This window comes from Mustela putorius, unplaced genomic scaffold (assembly GCF_011764305.1).
Source record: "Mustela putorius furo isolate JIRA1106 unplaced genomic scaffold, ASM1176430v1.1 tig00003853_pilon_pilon_pilon, whole genome shotgun sequence".
Classification (NCBI taxonomy): domain Eukaryota; kingdom Metazoa; phylum Chordata; class Mammalia; order Carnivora; family Mustelidae; genus Mustela; species Mustela putorius.
In genome coordinates, this window is record NW_025422005.1 from 36,312,532 (window position 1) to 36,328,389 (window position 15,858).

The window sequence follows — 15,858 nt, forward strand, 5'->3', positions numbered from 1 at the left end:
CAGGATGTGTCATCCTTAGACTTCAGCCCCTGCCTGGTCAGTCCTTTCAATTGGCCAGCAGGGCTGTGACCTCTAAGGGGCTGCCTGGACCACTCACTCTCCACTTCGGTATGTTCTCTGAGCCATGGTTGACTTTGCCTTCACCTGGCTAACTCCAGATTGGCCTTCACCATGCAGCTGGGACATCACTTCCCTTGGGAAGACTTCCTAAACTTCCCAAACCGCAGCAGGTCAGATCCAGTGTCCAGGTCTGCATTCTCCAACTTTTTTCCTTGAGGACTGGCTTTCTGTCCACCTCGTGGGGCCAGCCAGGCATAGCTGCAATTGAGGTCAGAGCAGGGCTGCGGGACAGAACTGATTTCATTTATTGAGCAGACTGCTGGGAGAGCTGGGTTCCATGAGCTGTCCCTGCCCATGCTCACTCTGTGCGGAAATATTGGAGGGTTCCAGAGCTGCTCAGAGGAAAGAGAGCACTTCCCCCCCTAACATGACCTCCCACACCATCCTGCCTACTTGGCCCAAACTTACTTTCTAAAGCTTGGGTGGGGAGGGGCATGAGCTCCGCATGGACCACTCCTGTGACCAGGTTGAGGGGCGGGGGGGGGGTTGCTGTGGAAAGACACTTGGGAGGATGGATCTGGACATTCAGTTAGACTGGGGGAAAGGAGATCTCAGGGGTCCGGTTTCAAGGGCCCCTGCCTAGTTCTTGCCCAGTAGACATAGCCCTTGCCTTTTATGCATTCATGCCTTAGGTTATTCTGCTCTGATCCCCTATACCGCTCTGTGTCAAGCTCTGCCTGGCATCAAAGATACCAAAGCCTTGCCTTGGGGAAATCATATTGGGGAAGGGTTTGGTGGTAGGTCAGGGAGTGCCACACTCCTCTTCCCCACAGCTCAGGCTCCACTTCCCTCATTTCCACTCCTTCCATCCTTGGTCATCGTTCTGGGACGCTTCAGGTGAGGTACAAAGATGGGCAGGAGGAAGGGTTTCTTTGCTGATCAAGGAGGGGCCCCCAGGCCTGGGTTATGCTGCAGATGATACTGTTGAGGGAGCAGGCAGGGGGGAAGTGGAGGGGAGGGAAGTGCAGGGAGGGGAACTTCTCTGAGGCTGGAGGAACCACAGGCTCCATGATGGGCCAGCATTTATGAGTGGAGGCCTGTCACACCATGGCCAGCCAGTTGGTCCCCGTGCAGAGTCCAACAGCGGGTAGAGGCTCGGGTGGGGAGTGAGAGGAGCCCTGGATACAAGGCCTGGCAGTCCAACCTCTCACCGTAGGACTTGAGGTGTCCCTTTCTCTGGAGGACCTCAGCTTTCCCATCTGTACAATGATGTGGTCTCCGCCACTTTTGGTTTGGTTTTGTGACATCTGTTGGGTACCTGTGGGCCTCGAGAGGAGGATGAAGACAGGGACCACTCAGAGTGGTGAGGGTTGTGATGGACGGAAACCCTGGAGCTGGGCGAGCACGGAGAGGTCAGGGGAGGCTTCTGAGAGGAGGAGCTATCTACATTGGTCCTGCAAAAATGAGACTCTTCCCAACTTGTCCCCCTGCTCAGAAACCCGGACAAGGCCACATGGAGCAAATGGCTCTGTGGAGATCAGACTGGGCTCCAACCCAAGGGTGTCGGGGAGCAAAGAGCCGCGGGAAGGCGCAGCCACATCTGCACGCGTCCATGCACGCCTGGGTAGGTCCTCCTCGCCCCAAACCCGGTGGGTACGTGGGCCTTGATGTGGCTCTCCAGGGAAAGACTGGGGATCGTTTTTCCATTAAATTTAAGCCACTAACATTTTTTTTTAAAGTTTATTTATTTGACAGAGAGGGAGAGAGAGAGAGCACAAGCACGGGGAGCTGCAGGCAAAGGGACAAGCAGGCTCCCTGCTGATCAAGGAGCCTGATGTGGGACTCAATCCTGGAACCCTGGGATCATGACCTGAGCTGAAGGCAGACACTTAATTGAGCAACCCAGACCTGGGAGGTGGGGGCTTTTGATAGGAATGGGAGGCCTCCAGAACACAAGACAAAGCTTGGAGGCTGGAGTGTTTGAGATTGTTCAGGAGCCGTGAGAGGGTGGGGGACAAGCGAGAAGGCTGGAGGTCTTGCCTGGAGTTAGATCACCAAAAGCGCTGAAGGATGGAGTCACGTACAAGTGTCAGGTCAGGACTCAGCCCAGGAGCCATTGCCTCCTGGAAGCCTCTAGGTTGGTGCCTCACTGAGACTCTGTGTCATGGCGGTGACCATTTTGTTTGTCCAGGCCATGCTCCTATCTGCTTTGCTGCTGCCAAGAGCCTGTCCCTGAGGAGTTGCCCAGAGTTTTTGAGAACCTGAAAGAATCTGGTCCAGACCCTCTATCTAGCCAGTGAGCTCTATAGGCCCAGGGCCAGGCCTTAAGGGCTGAGGGATCCCATCTGTGGTTGCTGTGGGTGTGTGATTCATTTCTGTGGCCAGCCTGGAGCAAGGGACTGAGGGATCTCTGGGCCCAAATTCCAGAGAAACTAGTCAGTAGATCACAAAAGGGGAGGTTGCTGAGCTGCAGTCCAGAGAGAAAATCCAGGGCAAAAGCCTGACACAAGGGCCTTCTGTAGAACGTTCAGCAGTGCCTCGCTTCAGGCCCTGCCGGCGGGCTGCATGGAATCCATCTGCAAGAGCTTTGCCCAGGCGAATGTGGGGCTGGTGTCTCCAGAGCCTGGTTTATCTCTGGTTTGGATCCAGAAGGGCTGTGAGAGCCGGGTAGCCGGCAGGCAGGCACGGAGGGAGGGAGGGAGGAGGGGAGGGCAGGGTGTAGACCCTCAGCCCCTGCCTCAGCCCTCCCCAGTCCCCCGCCCCCCTGGCTTCAGCTTTTCCAGTGTTCTGCTCACCGTGGACAGGCTGCTGCGGGCTCCTGGGGGACAGACCAGGACAGGGCTGCCTGAGTAGACCGACTCTGGGGCAGAGCAACCCAGAGGGACCACCGGGGAGAGAGGGGAGTCCCAGGGGACAGTTTCAGCTGAACTTAAAGAGGCAGAGAGGATCAGAATGGCCCTTCAAGAGGACAGCAGCATGGTGGGGGTTGGTTAGAGAGACGACTCTGGGGCCGAGTACCTGGTTTCAGGTCTGGCCTCAACATTTCCTGGTTGCCTTACTTCATCTCCCTATGCCTCAGTTGGCCCACATATAAAGTGGGCCTAATTATAGTCTCTCCCTCATAGGGTTGTTTTAATGTAAAGTGTTTGGAGCAGGGTCTGGAAGGGGACCTTATGCTGGCATTAGGTGTCCTACCACTGGTGGGTAGCCGCTGTAGGCTGGCGCCATCTTTGAAAAACTCCTGCCCTAGAATTTTCTGGTGTGTGGAGATGGGAGAGGAGGCAGATGTTCCATTTCAGGTACCAGCTCTGGATTCCATCATTGGAGAAGAGAGTGAAAACATGAACTGGGACATGGGACCTAGAGGGGCTCCCAGTGTCCATAATGGGCATGATGAGAAGGCCCGAGGTCAAACAAGAGGAGCCCAGCTCAGCTTGGAGCAAGAAGGGTTTTGACCAAACACATGGGAGAACTGCCTGATCTGCTGGCTCCCGGTAACTGGGGACATCTCTCCTGTGTGTCTCTCAAGGCTTTTTCCAGGGTCCCACAGAGCTGCCCAGCCAGAGAGCAGAGACGGAAGATGGACTCTGGAATTTGTTAACTTACCCTCTTTATTGCCATTGGCACTGGATCTTCCCTCGCCATGGTCTGGCCCTGGGTGGGGGTGGATTCTCAGGCTCCCTGTGGAATAAGAGCGCCCCAAGACCCTGGTTACTAAGCCGCTGTCAGATCAAGTCCTGCTTTGGGAAGGGAAGTCCTTCCTACTGTCTCATTTCCATCCCTGCTGCTGTTTCTGTCTGCCACATTCCTGGAGGTCTCCCACACGATCTGGGCTGATTTAGGAGCGGAGTTCGAAGAAACGGGTCCTTGAAGGGAAAGATGGCAGACCTTTTAAGGAGGTGCGCATCATGGGGAGAACTAGGACTCTGTAAACCCCAGGACTGATGGAGAGGGTAACATGTATGTGGGGGGGGGGCAGAGATGCGTTAAGGAGCTATAAAGGGTCCTGAAGTCTTAGGGGTGGTAGAGGGTATTTATGGGGCTCAAGGTATGAAATGGGCTTATCTGGAGAACTTGGAGGCTCTGGGGGAGTTAGAAACTCTCTCGGGGGGAGATGGGAGTTCTGGGTGCTCTGAGCTGGTTGAGGCGTATTTGCAGCAACAGGCTGGAGTCTGCTGCATGGTAGTCATGGCAACGCCAACACACCCCCACCACGCACGCGCGCACGTGCCCACACCCAGGAGCAGTCACACACAGGGGCTGGGCTCCACCCCAGAGCAGGCCACGGACTTATACACAGTGGGTTTCACCAGTGGTCCTCGGAAGCGGGCTCAGCTGGGGGCTGGTCGAGGACTCACCTATGGTAGGCAGAATGTGGTCCAGGCTGAACCGAGCCTTGAGGAATGGGTAGGCCAAGATGAGAAGCCCTGAGAAGAGAGACACAGAGGGGTTCTGTGATGGGCAAGGGGCCTGCTTAGTGCAGGCTGCATGAAGCTGTGGGCAGGCTGTGCACCTGGAAGTGCTTTCTTGGGGAGATAATGGGTGTGCATGGGAGGAGCATGGGGGTGCAGGTTGGGACTCTGGGTGCATCAATGTGAGCGTGTGAGTATTGGGAGGGGGCGGCTCCCCAACACCCAGCTCCTAGAAGGGAGCAGGGAGTGGTGCCTATCTGGGGAAGGGGCTCCAGGTTGTGAAGGCCCAGGCTCCTGGCTCCAGCCCATCCCAGTGATTAGCATGGTTAGCTTCCGTCCTTCTCAGTGGGCTGGAAATGGACCCAGGGGACATCCCCACCACCAAATGCCTTTGCCCCATCTTCCCCTAAGGCAGAGCTGGGAGCTCCTGAGCAGGCTCCTTCCCACCCAGACCTGGGGAGGGCTTAGCAGCACAGTGGACTGTGCCTGGCCCACTCCCATTTCATCCCCAGACCACGTGTCTGTGGCCTTGGAAAGAGTTTGCAGGTACAGATGCCGAGAACCAACCAGTCTGCTGCTTCTGGCTCTGCTTTTACCCCAGGGGAGTGGGGAAAGGGATGGTACTCAACATCATTATGGGGATAGCAGTGGGACTGACCCAGACAGACAGATAGACTGATGCCTGGATAGACAGACAGATGCCCTGCCAAGGTATACCAGGAAAGAAAAGGTAACCCTTTGAGTTGGATCCTACCTTGGGTCACAGAGTGTCCCACTGGGACCTCTGTCCTCTTTTAACTGCCCTGCTGTCAACCCACCCCCAGCTGGTTGATGAATTCCACCAAAACCCCAAGAGCCCAGGGCTTGGAACTAAAGGGCCAGAAGAGGAGCAGCCGAAGAGACCTGTGGCAACCCTTCTCCACAGTGTCCTTATTCCCGGCAGAAGGAATGTCACCGCAAGCCTCCTCTGCCTCCCCGTACCCCAGCAGCTGCCTTGCTCACACCTCTAGCTTCCATCCTCCCCAGACAATTCCTGCTGAACCAGCCCTTCCTTCCATTTCTCATTCACCTAACCGCACCCCTGCTCGCCTCCCCATGCCCTTCACCTGCTCACCCAGACCGGCGGCGCCAATAAAGATGCCACCCACGGCAGCTGCAGCTTTGGACACAGACACGCCGATGATGATGCTGCCGGCCACCAGGCCGAGGCCCACGCAGGCCAGCTGTAGGCAGCGGAAGTCTCTGCTGCTGATGGGGATGTCCATGCAGGCCTACTCAGGTACTGTCTGCAGCCAGTGGGGCCTGTCCCCAGGAAAGCCCTGGAAGTCTCGGTCCTCTTGGATGTGTCTTTGTGGGTGCTCCCCCTTCAGAGTGGGAATTGGGCAGGAGGATTCAGCCCTGGTAACCCTATCCCACAACTCTCCTAGGGGCCCCCAGCCGCGCCTTGACCTAGGATCCCTGCCAGGTCACACCAGCCTACTCCTCCTACCGTGAAGGCCCGGAATCTGGAGGCCACTCTTGAGACTCTGGCCTGATCACCTCCTGCCTTGACTGTCAACGTCCTGGAGAGCCAGGCCTGGCCCACCAGGTCCCCCCTGTTACCTTCCTCTCAGGAGAGCTTTGCCTGAGCTCCCCTGCCCAGGACATGGGGCTCAGGCCACCTGGAGCTGGCTCCGCTGCCACTGGGCCTTGGCCTATGAAAGTTTAAAGCAGTGGAGGCGGTCGGTGCAGGGGACACGGGTTCCTCGGAGACGCAGGCAGCTGGGAGGCCCTGCGTTATTCATGAGGTTGCAATGTGAGCTGCCGCAGGCCCCAGAGGCCCACTGGGGCCCTCAGCCCAGGTTCTGCTGCTGCTTCCTGAGGGGGCAGGATAGACTGGTGGCTTCACGTGGAGCTTAGCAGCCAGGGATGTGAGGGGACTCCCTGGCTACATGCTCAGGGCACCCTCTGCGCCCATCTGGCATTTGGCACACGGGGCTTCTACTCAGGGACTCAGAGGCGGGCATGGGAGGGGACCTGGAGGAGGCTCAAGAGACAGGAATGGTGACTGGCACGGGAGGAGAGAAAGAGGTATTCCTCTGAGTTCCTGCTCTCCCCTCGCCCCTCCCCACAGCCTGTCGACCTCTGGTCTCTTAGGGGGAGCAGGGTTGAGGGGTCCTGGTTTGAGGCTGATCTCAGGGCACCTCCTTCTCCTCAGGTAGGCTTGGTATCTACCCCCTTAATTGCCAGTAGGCTGGGAGAGTGAGCCCTCTCAGCCCTCCTGGGATCCTGGGTGGGGGTCTGAGAAGGAAGAGCAGGGAGCAGAGTTGTGTGGGGAATGGGGTAGGAGGAAAACAAATATGGGGAGAAGGATTGGCAGGGACTGGGTGCCAGTGGCCAGGGTCAGCTAACTGGGACAGGGCTAGCACCTCCTGACTTCCTCTGCCCAGCCTGTCTGACCTACTTGCAGGACCCCCCAGGTCAAGGCTAGGCAGTGGTAGCCCAGCCCTGCCCTTTCCCGCCCCCAGACCCAGCTCTTCTTGGGCCCTTGATGCATCAGGGTCTTCCTGATCCCCAAATCTGGACCTGGTCCTATGCCTGCACCTAGGCACCTGGGCACTATTCCCAGGGTCCCATCACTAGCCCCACTGGCTTCTGTTTGCGTGCCTCGGTCTCCCCAAGATGTCTGCCACCCAACAGAGCCAAGCCACAGTCCTCCGCCTCCACAGCGACCCCCTCCCCCTCATTCCTCCCCTTTTCTGCTGCTGCCCTTCTGCTGAGGGTCTGCTTAGCCCCTGCTCTCTGGGGAATGCCTCCTTGTCCTGCAGGACCCTACTCAGCCAGCCCCAGCTCTGTAAAGGCATTCCCGATGGTGCCTGAGTGGGTGGGCTGCCTACCACTGCTCCCATGTCCCCATCACCTGGCCTTGTTCTCTGTCTCCTCTGTAGATCACCAGCCCCACAAGGGCTGGTTCAGGGAGTGAGCTTCTCTGTGCTCTGCCTGAACATAAGGCAGAGCTCAGGGAGGGCCTGGACCTGCATGACCAGCTCGGGTCACCACAGAGGAGGGCCGTGGGCACCATGGGACCTCCATCTCTAACAAGGGGCATTCTTTGGGTGGGGTTGGGGAACTGAGAAGGCCAAGGTCACCAGACTGAGCTTCAGTGAAGGGAAGGCCCCGCAAGGAGGCTGGAGAGGGGCCTGGGCAAAGACGTGTGAACTCAAAAGTATGTGGAGAGGGGGGGGTGACTGCAGAGCACCAGTGGGCCCCCCTGGCTGTGTTCCTGGCCCCCATAAGAGGAAGCCCTGGAGGTGGGCATTCCCCAGCTCCAGGGGCTGCTGCCAACATCCCCTGTGCCTCTCTCCAGGATGAGATCTGATTATTCCTCTAATTAGGTATCAAATGACAGCCCATGTCTCTGTCACACATAACTGCTCTCCCACTGACTAGTTTTAGAAGGAGCTGTCAAAATACTTGTCTAGGAAAATGGGTTCCTGAGATGTTGAGCTTTGGGAATCTCAACCCCCTCACCCCCATTAAGTGTTTGCATAACTCTGGCTGGGCGGGGTGTGAGGGTGAAGGTGGCCCCCCCACTGTCAGCAGGACAGGGCGCCTCACACTGTGGGACTTGGGCCAGCCACTCACCTCCTGAACCGCACTTTGCCCATCTGGTGGAGGGGGATGGAGATGGCAGAGGCTGGAGCCAGGGAGGCCGGTGCATTGTGAGCTCCAGATCCCAGAAGAACACTCTAACCTCTAAAAACAAGACCAAGTTCTAAATTGGAGGGTTTTGTTTTTTGTTTTGTTTGTTGACATTGTAAATCCCTCAGGGCCTGCAGTCAGAGGAGGAAATATGGAGGAGAGACACAGTAAACCATGATCAGTTACAGGATCACAGAAGGACAAACCCATCCTCTAAAGTTCCTTTAGAGAACAGATGGGGAGTGGTAGGATGGCCCCAGAGTTCTTGCGAGAACCTCAGTGTCCAGATCCCGTGCTCAGCTGGGAAGTCCTCTAGCATTTCTCTGTCCCTGGATTTCTGACTTGTCCTATTTGAGGTGGGAGAAATTGGCAACCCCACCGTCAGAGGGAGACACTGTGTTCAGTCAAGGCCTTCACATCTTTTCCCATGACAGGGGAGTGTCATGAAAGGCTGCTTGAGGGACGCCTGGGTGGCTCAGTTGGTTAAGCAGCTGCCTTCAGCTCAGGTCATGATCCCAGCATCCTGGGATCGAGTCCCACATCGGGCTCCTTGCTCAGCGGGGAGCCTGCTTCTCCCTCTGCCTCTGCCTGCCATTCTGTCTGCCTGTGCTTGCTCTCTCCCCGTCTCTCTCTCTGATAAATAAATAAAATCTTAAAAAAAAAAAAAAAGGCTGCTTGAAACCTGTGTGATGCCTGCTGTCCTGTTGACTGGAATGTAGAGAAGAAGGCTTGGTTATTCTTTCCTTGATACAGGCTATTTCATCTGTGAAAAAGAAAATACAAGTTTGTCCTTGGATGATGTGCTTCCTATAATAGGTAAGAAGATGGAAGCCCGAGTTACTAGAGGCCGATCGCCCCACCTGTTCCCTACCTCACAAGCCTCAGGGCCCTCCTTGCTGAAGCCTGGGTCCCCTAGGCCTCTGGACTCAGGGTGGTGGGTGGGCAGCGGGTGGGCCACGGGTCACAGCTGAGTTCTGCCTCAAAATCTGTTTCCCGGAGAGGCCCGGGCTAGAGTGCCTGCCTATGCTCTTTCCTTCCCAGAAGTGCTGAGTCCCAGGCTGGCATGGGGTGGGAAGGAAGACTGGGAGAAAAGACCTCAGTGTGGTTTAGTTCTGTTTATTTTCCTTGCGGGGTGAGGACCCTGGAAAAGAGCGTGATTAATGCACCGGTCCCCTGGGGGACGGGCAGCTTTCCCAGACTGTTCAGAAGCTGAACTCGGGAAAGTGGCTTCCAAGGTAACCGCTACCATGGCAACAAGAGTGCCAGCTGAGGGGGGACCTGGCTCCTCGTCCCCTCCAGACCTAAGCGGCTGGAGTAGCTGGCACAGGACCAGGGCCCTGCTGTTTAGGAGTGGGGGCTGGTGAGAGACATTCAGCCAGGAGGGAGAAGGGGCCCCCAAGAGCTCAGGCAGGTAGACATCTGGAGGGAGAAAGACTTGGCCTTTGTGCCCAGGCCCCCAGAGAGGGGTCAGACAGGAGTCCTGCTAACTGGATTTGAGGCAGGAGGCCTGAGATCTAGGATGTGCCGATTGGCTGAGACCAGCCCACACCTGAGCTCTAGAGCCAGGGGACTGGCTAGCACAGTTCTGGGCCCCAGAGCCTCCCTCCCTCAGTGTGTCTGCCAGACCTCCACCTGCCCAGCAGAGCCAGGCCCATGGCCTCAAAAAGGGCCGGGGACTTCCCAAGATCACCCAGTCAAGAGTGGCAGAAGGACTAGAACCCAGGACCCCTGATCCCTAAATGCAAACTCTGGCCCTGGCACTATGGCTGCTTCTTGGGGACAGAGACCCCTGCCCAGAGGGGCAGAGCAACCAGGCAGCAGAACCCCACGAAGGGCTGGAGGCCAGGCCCATCTGGAAAGTCTAGACCCATCTCCACCCACACAAGCGAAGGAAAGGGGGGGGGGATTTATCTCTCTCACTGGCTCTGGGTAGAGGGATTGCGCCTCTACCAGCAATAAGAAGGACCAGCCACAGCCAACCCTCGATGGCGCATTGGCTGTGTGTGCCTGGAATTGCTCTAACCACTCCCCGTTTATTAATCCGTAATTTCACAACAGGACCATAAAGTAAGCACTAGCATCCCCGATTTTGGGTTGAAGATACTGCCACTCTCAGACACTAACTTGCTCAGGGCTCAAAGCTAGTTATGTGGCAGAGCTGGGATCTGAAGCCAGGCTGCCTAGCTCTGGGTCCCGAGTGTCTCTGGGAAGAATCCCAGTTCTGTCTTCCTACCTGTACATCAGGGTTTTTCTCTCTTTTCTCTGCTCAGTTCTTCTAAGTGGGGTGACTTACCTCCAGGGATGGCTACAGAAACTAAGCAAGATAATGCCTGGACATTTCTCTGCCAGCAGCTGTTGCTTAGTGCACGATGATGCTAACAAACCCAGAGGAGACACTGGAGCACTGAGGCAGAGCCACGATGGATGACAGGGGCCTTGCCAGGTGGACCGGGGTGGGGAGATGGGCTAGTAGAGGTGGGCCGCCTGAGCAAAGGCACAGAGGCCTGAGAGCCAGCTGGAGCTGCACCCAGAACTGGGTGGGGACACTTGGTCCAGGCAGACTCTGGAAATCATCTTTCAGCTGGCCAACCTGGAGGACTAAACTCATACCGTGGTTCCAAGTCCCCAGGGAGGGACTGGGAGGCTTTGGGCCAAAAGGCTTAGAATCTGCAGGCCTGTTTCTTCCAGCCCATCCCCCTCCAGGGAGAACTAGGGGTGTGAGGCCAAATGCAGGGATGAGTCGGGTCAGGTGGAGACATCCAATCAGTGGGGCAAGCATACTGTTTCCCTAGCTACCAGGGAGTGTGGACCCCGCCTTTTGGGTGCCTTTTGGGCACCAATTCTGACCAAGGTGATAGGCTAGTTCAAATACCTACTATGGGGTGAACTGTAATTCAATTGGCCACCCATGTGTGACCTAGCATGACTGTGCAGCTTTCTCTGTGTGTTACAATCTCATTGGCCACCTGTGTGTGGCCAGGCCCAACCACATGGCCTCTGCTCTATAAAAGCTAGTCTGTAAGGCAGGGAGGAGTCGCTCTCTCTATAAGAGGCGGCCCCGCACATTTGGTTTGATTCTCGATGCTTGGCGCGAAATAAAGCTTTGCTTGACCTTCGCTTTGTATCAGTCTCGCTCCTTTGATCACGGACCTATCATTGGGGGACCTATCAGTTGCTGCAAAGGGAAAACTGTTAACAGAGAGGATGTCAGCGTCAACACAGAGGCTTTGTTGCCTCAGGATGGCTCCTAGAGTGAGGAGCCCCTGACCCCACCTCCCCTCTTCCCAGAGAAGCTGCCAGCAGCACCTCTTGCACTGCCTTGGTCCTCAGACCTCCCTCCTGCTTCTCCTTGGGAACTTCTGAAGCCCCATCCCACCCCAGCCCTCACCAGTGTGGTTCTGAGGGTTACACGGGACAAAGCACATGGAAGCTCTTTGCACGACGAACATGACAGCTGTGGCTGTGAGGCACCATTTTTCTTTGTTCCGACTCTGGCAAGTCCTGGGCACACAACGGATCCTCAAGAAAGGTTTAGTGCTGCTCTGGGCGGAGGGGACCTTCATTCCTGCTTGGGCGCGTGGCTGGCCTGGGCACAGGACACACCTACTAAGGCATTTTTTTGAAGCCGGTTTGTGTGATGGTCGCTGATGTCGGTCTTCCACCTGATGGGGAGACCCTACAGGACAGAGGCTGTTTCTCACTCATCTCTGGGTCCTGCCACGGAATAGGAGACTGACAAATGTTGATGAACTTCATTCCCTCCCCTAAAAAAAGAAAAGCAATGATCTCTCCTTTACCTTGTTTTGATCCAACAAGGGGCTAGATTTAGACGGTCCCGATGAGGGGCACCTTCTCCCCACGGGGCTACACTCGGCCCTTCTCCAGAAGGCCCATCTCCCTCTCAGGTTTACAGGGGAAGAAAGGACCACCAGAAAGGCCACAGCTAGAATTTAAAACAGTTTTATTAAAACAAGCACATCGTGTAATAGCACTGTCGTGTAAGTGTCTGTCTGACTTATACAGATCCATGTTCTCTAGGCAGCTGGGCACTCAGCTTCCTGGAGGCCAGATGCGCCTTCAGGCTCTCTGGCTCTAGGCGGCACTTGGCTCAGACCCAGGGATGCCTGCGGTCTGGGCCCCCATCAGGCACGGAGTCCCTTCTAATTGCCCTGGACTGGTGCTGCCTTCCAGCAGACCCAGCCTCTGAGTCACTGGTCACCTTAACAGCTTAAAACCAGTTAGAATGATAGGAAACAGCGGAATAAAACCTCTCACATGCGTGGTCATTCAAGGAAGAGCAAGCCATGACATGTTCTTGAAAATCCACCGGCTTGCTGTGGGAGTGTGAAGTCCCACAGTTGCTGGAAGTGCATGGTTAAAAGAACAAACATTTTTTTTTTTTTTTTTAAACGAATTAATACGGACTTCAGCAGCAATCCCAACAAGGAAGAGGATGATGAATGAGGGACACTTTTCGGTCCCTGCAAAGATCTGTGCTTCTCCTGCGCTGCAGACTGGAAGACTGATCTGGCCTTCTGAATGCAGAAGGCTCCCTGCCCTTTCCGGAATTGAGTGGATGGCTTTGCTCAGCCCAGGGGAGGACATCCGGAGGACAGAGGAAGGGGTGTGTGGGGGTGACAGTGCAGAGAGAGGAACGAGCCTCTGTCAACCGCCACTTTTCAAGGCTGGCTCCCTGAGGGCCACAGCCCCAGCCCCAGCCGCTGCCACCACTGGCCGCAGCCGGGAGAGCAGGCAGGATCCTGGATCTGCAGGCGGGTGAGCAGGTGGACAGGAGCCCAGCGGAGAGATGTTCCTGCCGCAGGCGATTATGCAAAGTGACAAGTGATTGCTTTCCTTTTCAAAGACAACCCCTTTGGATGGAGCTTTTTCCTTGAAGACTCTGGGGAGATAGGGGGTTGGGTGGGAACCTCAGGGCCTTTGACAGGACTGAGACACACAGCAGCTTCCTCGGCTTACTCTGCAGACTCTGGTCACTTCTGGCAGGCCGTGGTTGGGGAAGCCGTGGCTGGGGCAGGTCAGAGTGCGGCTGGAGTTGGGCATGGGTCTGGGTCACCGCTGCGGCCTGCCTGGGCCAAGGCCCTCCGGCGGGCCAGGCGTGACTTGCAGGGCGGGGAAAGCCTCACAGAGCAGAGGCCCTCAACCAAGGACTCAGACTCCTCTGCCAGCTCGTCTTCCTCACGCTGAGAAAGCTGGCGGTTGAGGGCGATGGCCTCGGCCGCGAAGAGTGTCAGGTCCATTGTGCTGCTATTTCTACAGGGGCGGGCAGCACAGAGGAGAGGGAAGCGGGGCTCAGCACCCTAGCTTTGCCAGCCCGCTCCCGGACCCTGGAGGCTTTTTCTGGGCTGCTCCCCCAGGGAAGTCATTCTTGCCCAGGTTTGGAATCTGATTTCACTGAGGCTGGAATGGCTTTTAGCCTCAACTATAGTCCTTGGACTTAGGAGCTGGGACAAATGCCCCCTTCTATTCAGAGCACCCCCGTCTACGCTCCCATGCTCTGTACCCAGCTCTCCCAAAGGGCTGGGCATATGAAGCGCCCACCCGTGTATCCCCCTCTCCCATCAGGGCAGGGAGCTCCAAGAGCAAGGGCTGTGCCTTTGCGTCTGTATCCCTGGGGCCCAGCCCAGGGTAAGCCTACAGCAGGCACTGCGGTTTGCCAAAAAACATCTCGTAGAGTAGATCTAGAGGGTCAGGTAGGGTTGCCCTGGGCAGCAGCACTCTGGCTCACCCCAGTGGCGACTACAGATACATAAGTTTTCCTGTGAAACTCCCAGCACCCCGTCATCAGGTGGCCCCCTGGCAGGGTTCCCACGGTATGGTACCTCAGTCCTCTGGGAATAGGGCAGTGCTACCAGGAGTATGGTCTAGTGTTAAAAGGCACTAGAGTCAAACAGATACAGGTTCAAAGTCCAACTCCCAAACGCAACTGTGCAGCCCTGAGAGAGAAACTCCAATCTCTCTATTCTTGGGTTTTCTCATCCATAAAATGGGATAATAGGAACAACTCTCTTTTAAATTGATCATAAAGAGTATGAATAGAAGCTCTGTAAAGCCCTTAGCACCGGATCTGGCACGTAGTATGCACTTACTATAGAGCAGCCATTACTATTACTGTCTAGGGGTGATGGGACAATTGGTCCAGCTGCCTCACAGCGACCCCTCCTGCCACAGACACCAACCCGCAGCAGCAGAAAGAAACCTTGGGGTGAATAACCTAAAGATAAGGTCTTTGGGCTATAAATGGTGATTTCTAGTTAGATGCAAGCAGATATGGAAACAGTTATTTTCTCCTGCAAACAGCACCTGAGGGGCCTTAAAGGAGTGGGATGGTAGAGGAAGGGCCGCGCTAAGAAGGCAGGCCGGGGACCCCCTTCAGGAGGACGACACCTGAGCCTAGAGTTAGGCTCCCTGTCCCCCCTTCACCCCAGTGTGGCTGAGAGTTTGAGGGAAAGTCAAAGCCAAAGAAAGAAGGGCATCAAGTGTGGTTGGAGCATTTACCTCTGGAGGACTTGCGGCGTGGGGAGTCCCCTTTCTGGAGCTTGCTAGAATGGGAAGGACAGATGTGGGGGTAAGCAATGCTCCCTCCTTTAGGAGCTGCCCGACCCACACCAGTGCAGAGTGGGTAGGCTACTAGAGATTCCTGGCCCAGCACAGACACTTGGCCAAGCTTGCCTGCAGGGTCAGACCCTCCAAGGAGAGAGTAAGAAAGGACAGTTTGAGCCCAGCTGACTCTGCCAGGAGACTCACTCCCTTTGCCTGGCAAAGTCTTCTTTATCCTCTGAGACCCAGCTTGAGGGGCACTTCTGAGAAGCATTCATTCTCCCACCCCTGCCACCTCCCTACCCCTGTCCAAGCAGAGGTGTGCATCCCTTTGTGCCCCCAGCACTTTTGATAAGCTTTTGTTACACTATCCCATAATTTACTGCCTTGTCTCCCCCTCCCCATTAGAGTAAGAAGACAGGGATTGGGTCTTAATCATCCCGGTATCGCCAGAGTCTGGCATGGGGTAGGTGCTCAGTAAAGTTAGCAGCTCTTGGGTGGCTAGCAGTCAGCCACTCAGAGGTTTCTAGATTGGGTCCCCCACTGTAACATGGGGCTGGCAATGTTTGCTTCCTTCCACTGGAAGGGTCACTGAGGCTGGCTAGGGCCTGGCAGACCAATGACACAGGCCCCAAATGCCAATACCAGGCTGCTTCCAAGCCTGTGTGCCTCTGCCAATGGTAGGATGCATGTGCCAACCCCCCAGAGGCCTCTGGTCATTCCCAAGCAGCATGGGTCAGTTAGAAGTCTAGTCCTAGGCCAAGGTTAGTGCCAAGTCTACGACCCATAAGGGGATCCTTCAGGGGCTACGCCAATGGCCAGTTCACTCTACATGGGCAGGAACTGAAGCTGGTCTCCCTCCAGCTGAGGTCAGCCCCCTGGGCTGCTGTCTAGTACTTGCTACTCTAAAAGCTTCCTCCCCGCCACGCTACAGGCCTGGGGAGGTGGACTGCCGCCTCCCCGGGTTACTCACCCCCTGCACCCAGGGGTGCTGCAGAACTTGGGCAGCACTCAGTCTCTGCTTTGCATCTCGAACCAGGAGCTTAGAGATGAGGTCTTTGGCCTCGCTGGAGATGTGTGCCCAGTCCTTGTCAGGAAACTCATACTTGCCTTCCTGGATGCTCTCGAACAGCTTGTTCTAGGTAAA

General features: G+C 56.1%; 2 protein-coding genes across 14 annotated transcripts in view; both read right to left on the reverse strand.

The window, feature by feature from the left end:
* Window positions 1-1,838: 1,838 nt before the first annotated feature.
* On the reverse strand, window positions 1,839-11,020 carry KNCN (kinocilin). Its single transcript, XM_045064460.1, has 5 exons — window positions 8,836-11,020; window positions 5,587-8,207; window positions 4,419-4,487; window positions 3,667-3,741; window positions 1,839-2,878 (listed from the first exon to the last, which is right to left on the reverse strand). Exons 2-5 carry the CDS (start codon window positions 5,735-5,737, stop codon window positions 2,799-2,801), a joined length of 375 nt encoding a protein of 124 aa, XP_044920395.1. The 5' UTR covers window positions 5,738-8,207; window positions 8,836-11,020; the 3' UTR covers window positions 1,839-2,798.
* Window positions 11,021-12,097: 1,077 nt separating this feature from the next.
* The window catches only part of MKNK1 (MAPK interacting serine/threonine kinase 1), a 42,890-nt gene continuing 39,129 nt past the window's right edge, over window positions 12,098-15,858 (reverse strand). For 10 of the 13 annotated variants that reach the window (XM_045064468.1, XM_045064463.1, XM_045064461.1 and 7 more), the window contains 3 exons: window positions 15,685-15,849; window positions 14,670-14,713; window positions 12,914-13,424 (listed from right to left, as the gene is read on the reverse strand). In XM_045064468.1, coding sequence (XP_044920403.1) covers window positions 13,190-13,424; window positions 14,670-14,713; window positions 15,685-15,849 — 444 coding nt within the window. In that variant the 3' untranslated portion in view covers window positions 12,914-13,189. Of the gene's footprint in view, window positions 13,425-14,669; window positions 14,714-15,684; window positions 15,850-15,858 lie in introns of all 13 variants that reach the window. The other 3 variants (XM_045064470.1, XM_013044188.2, XM_045064465.1) reach the window with 2 other exon arrangements.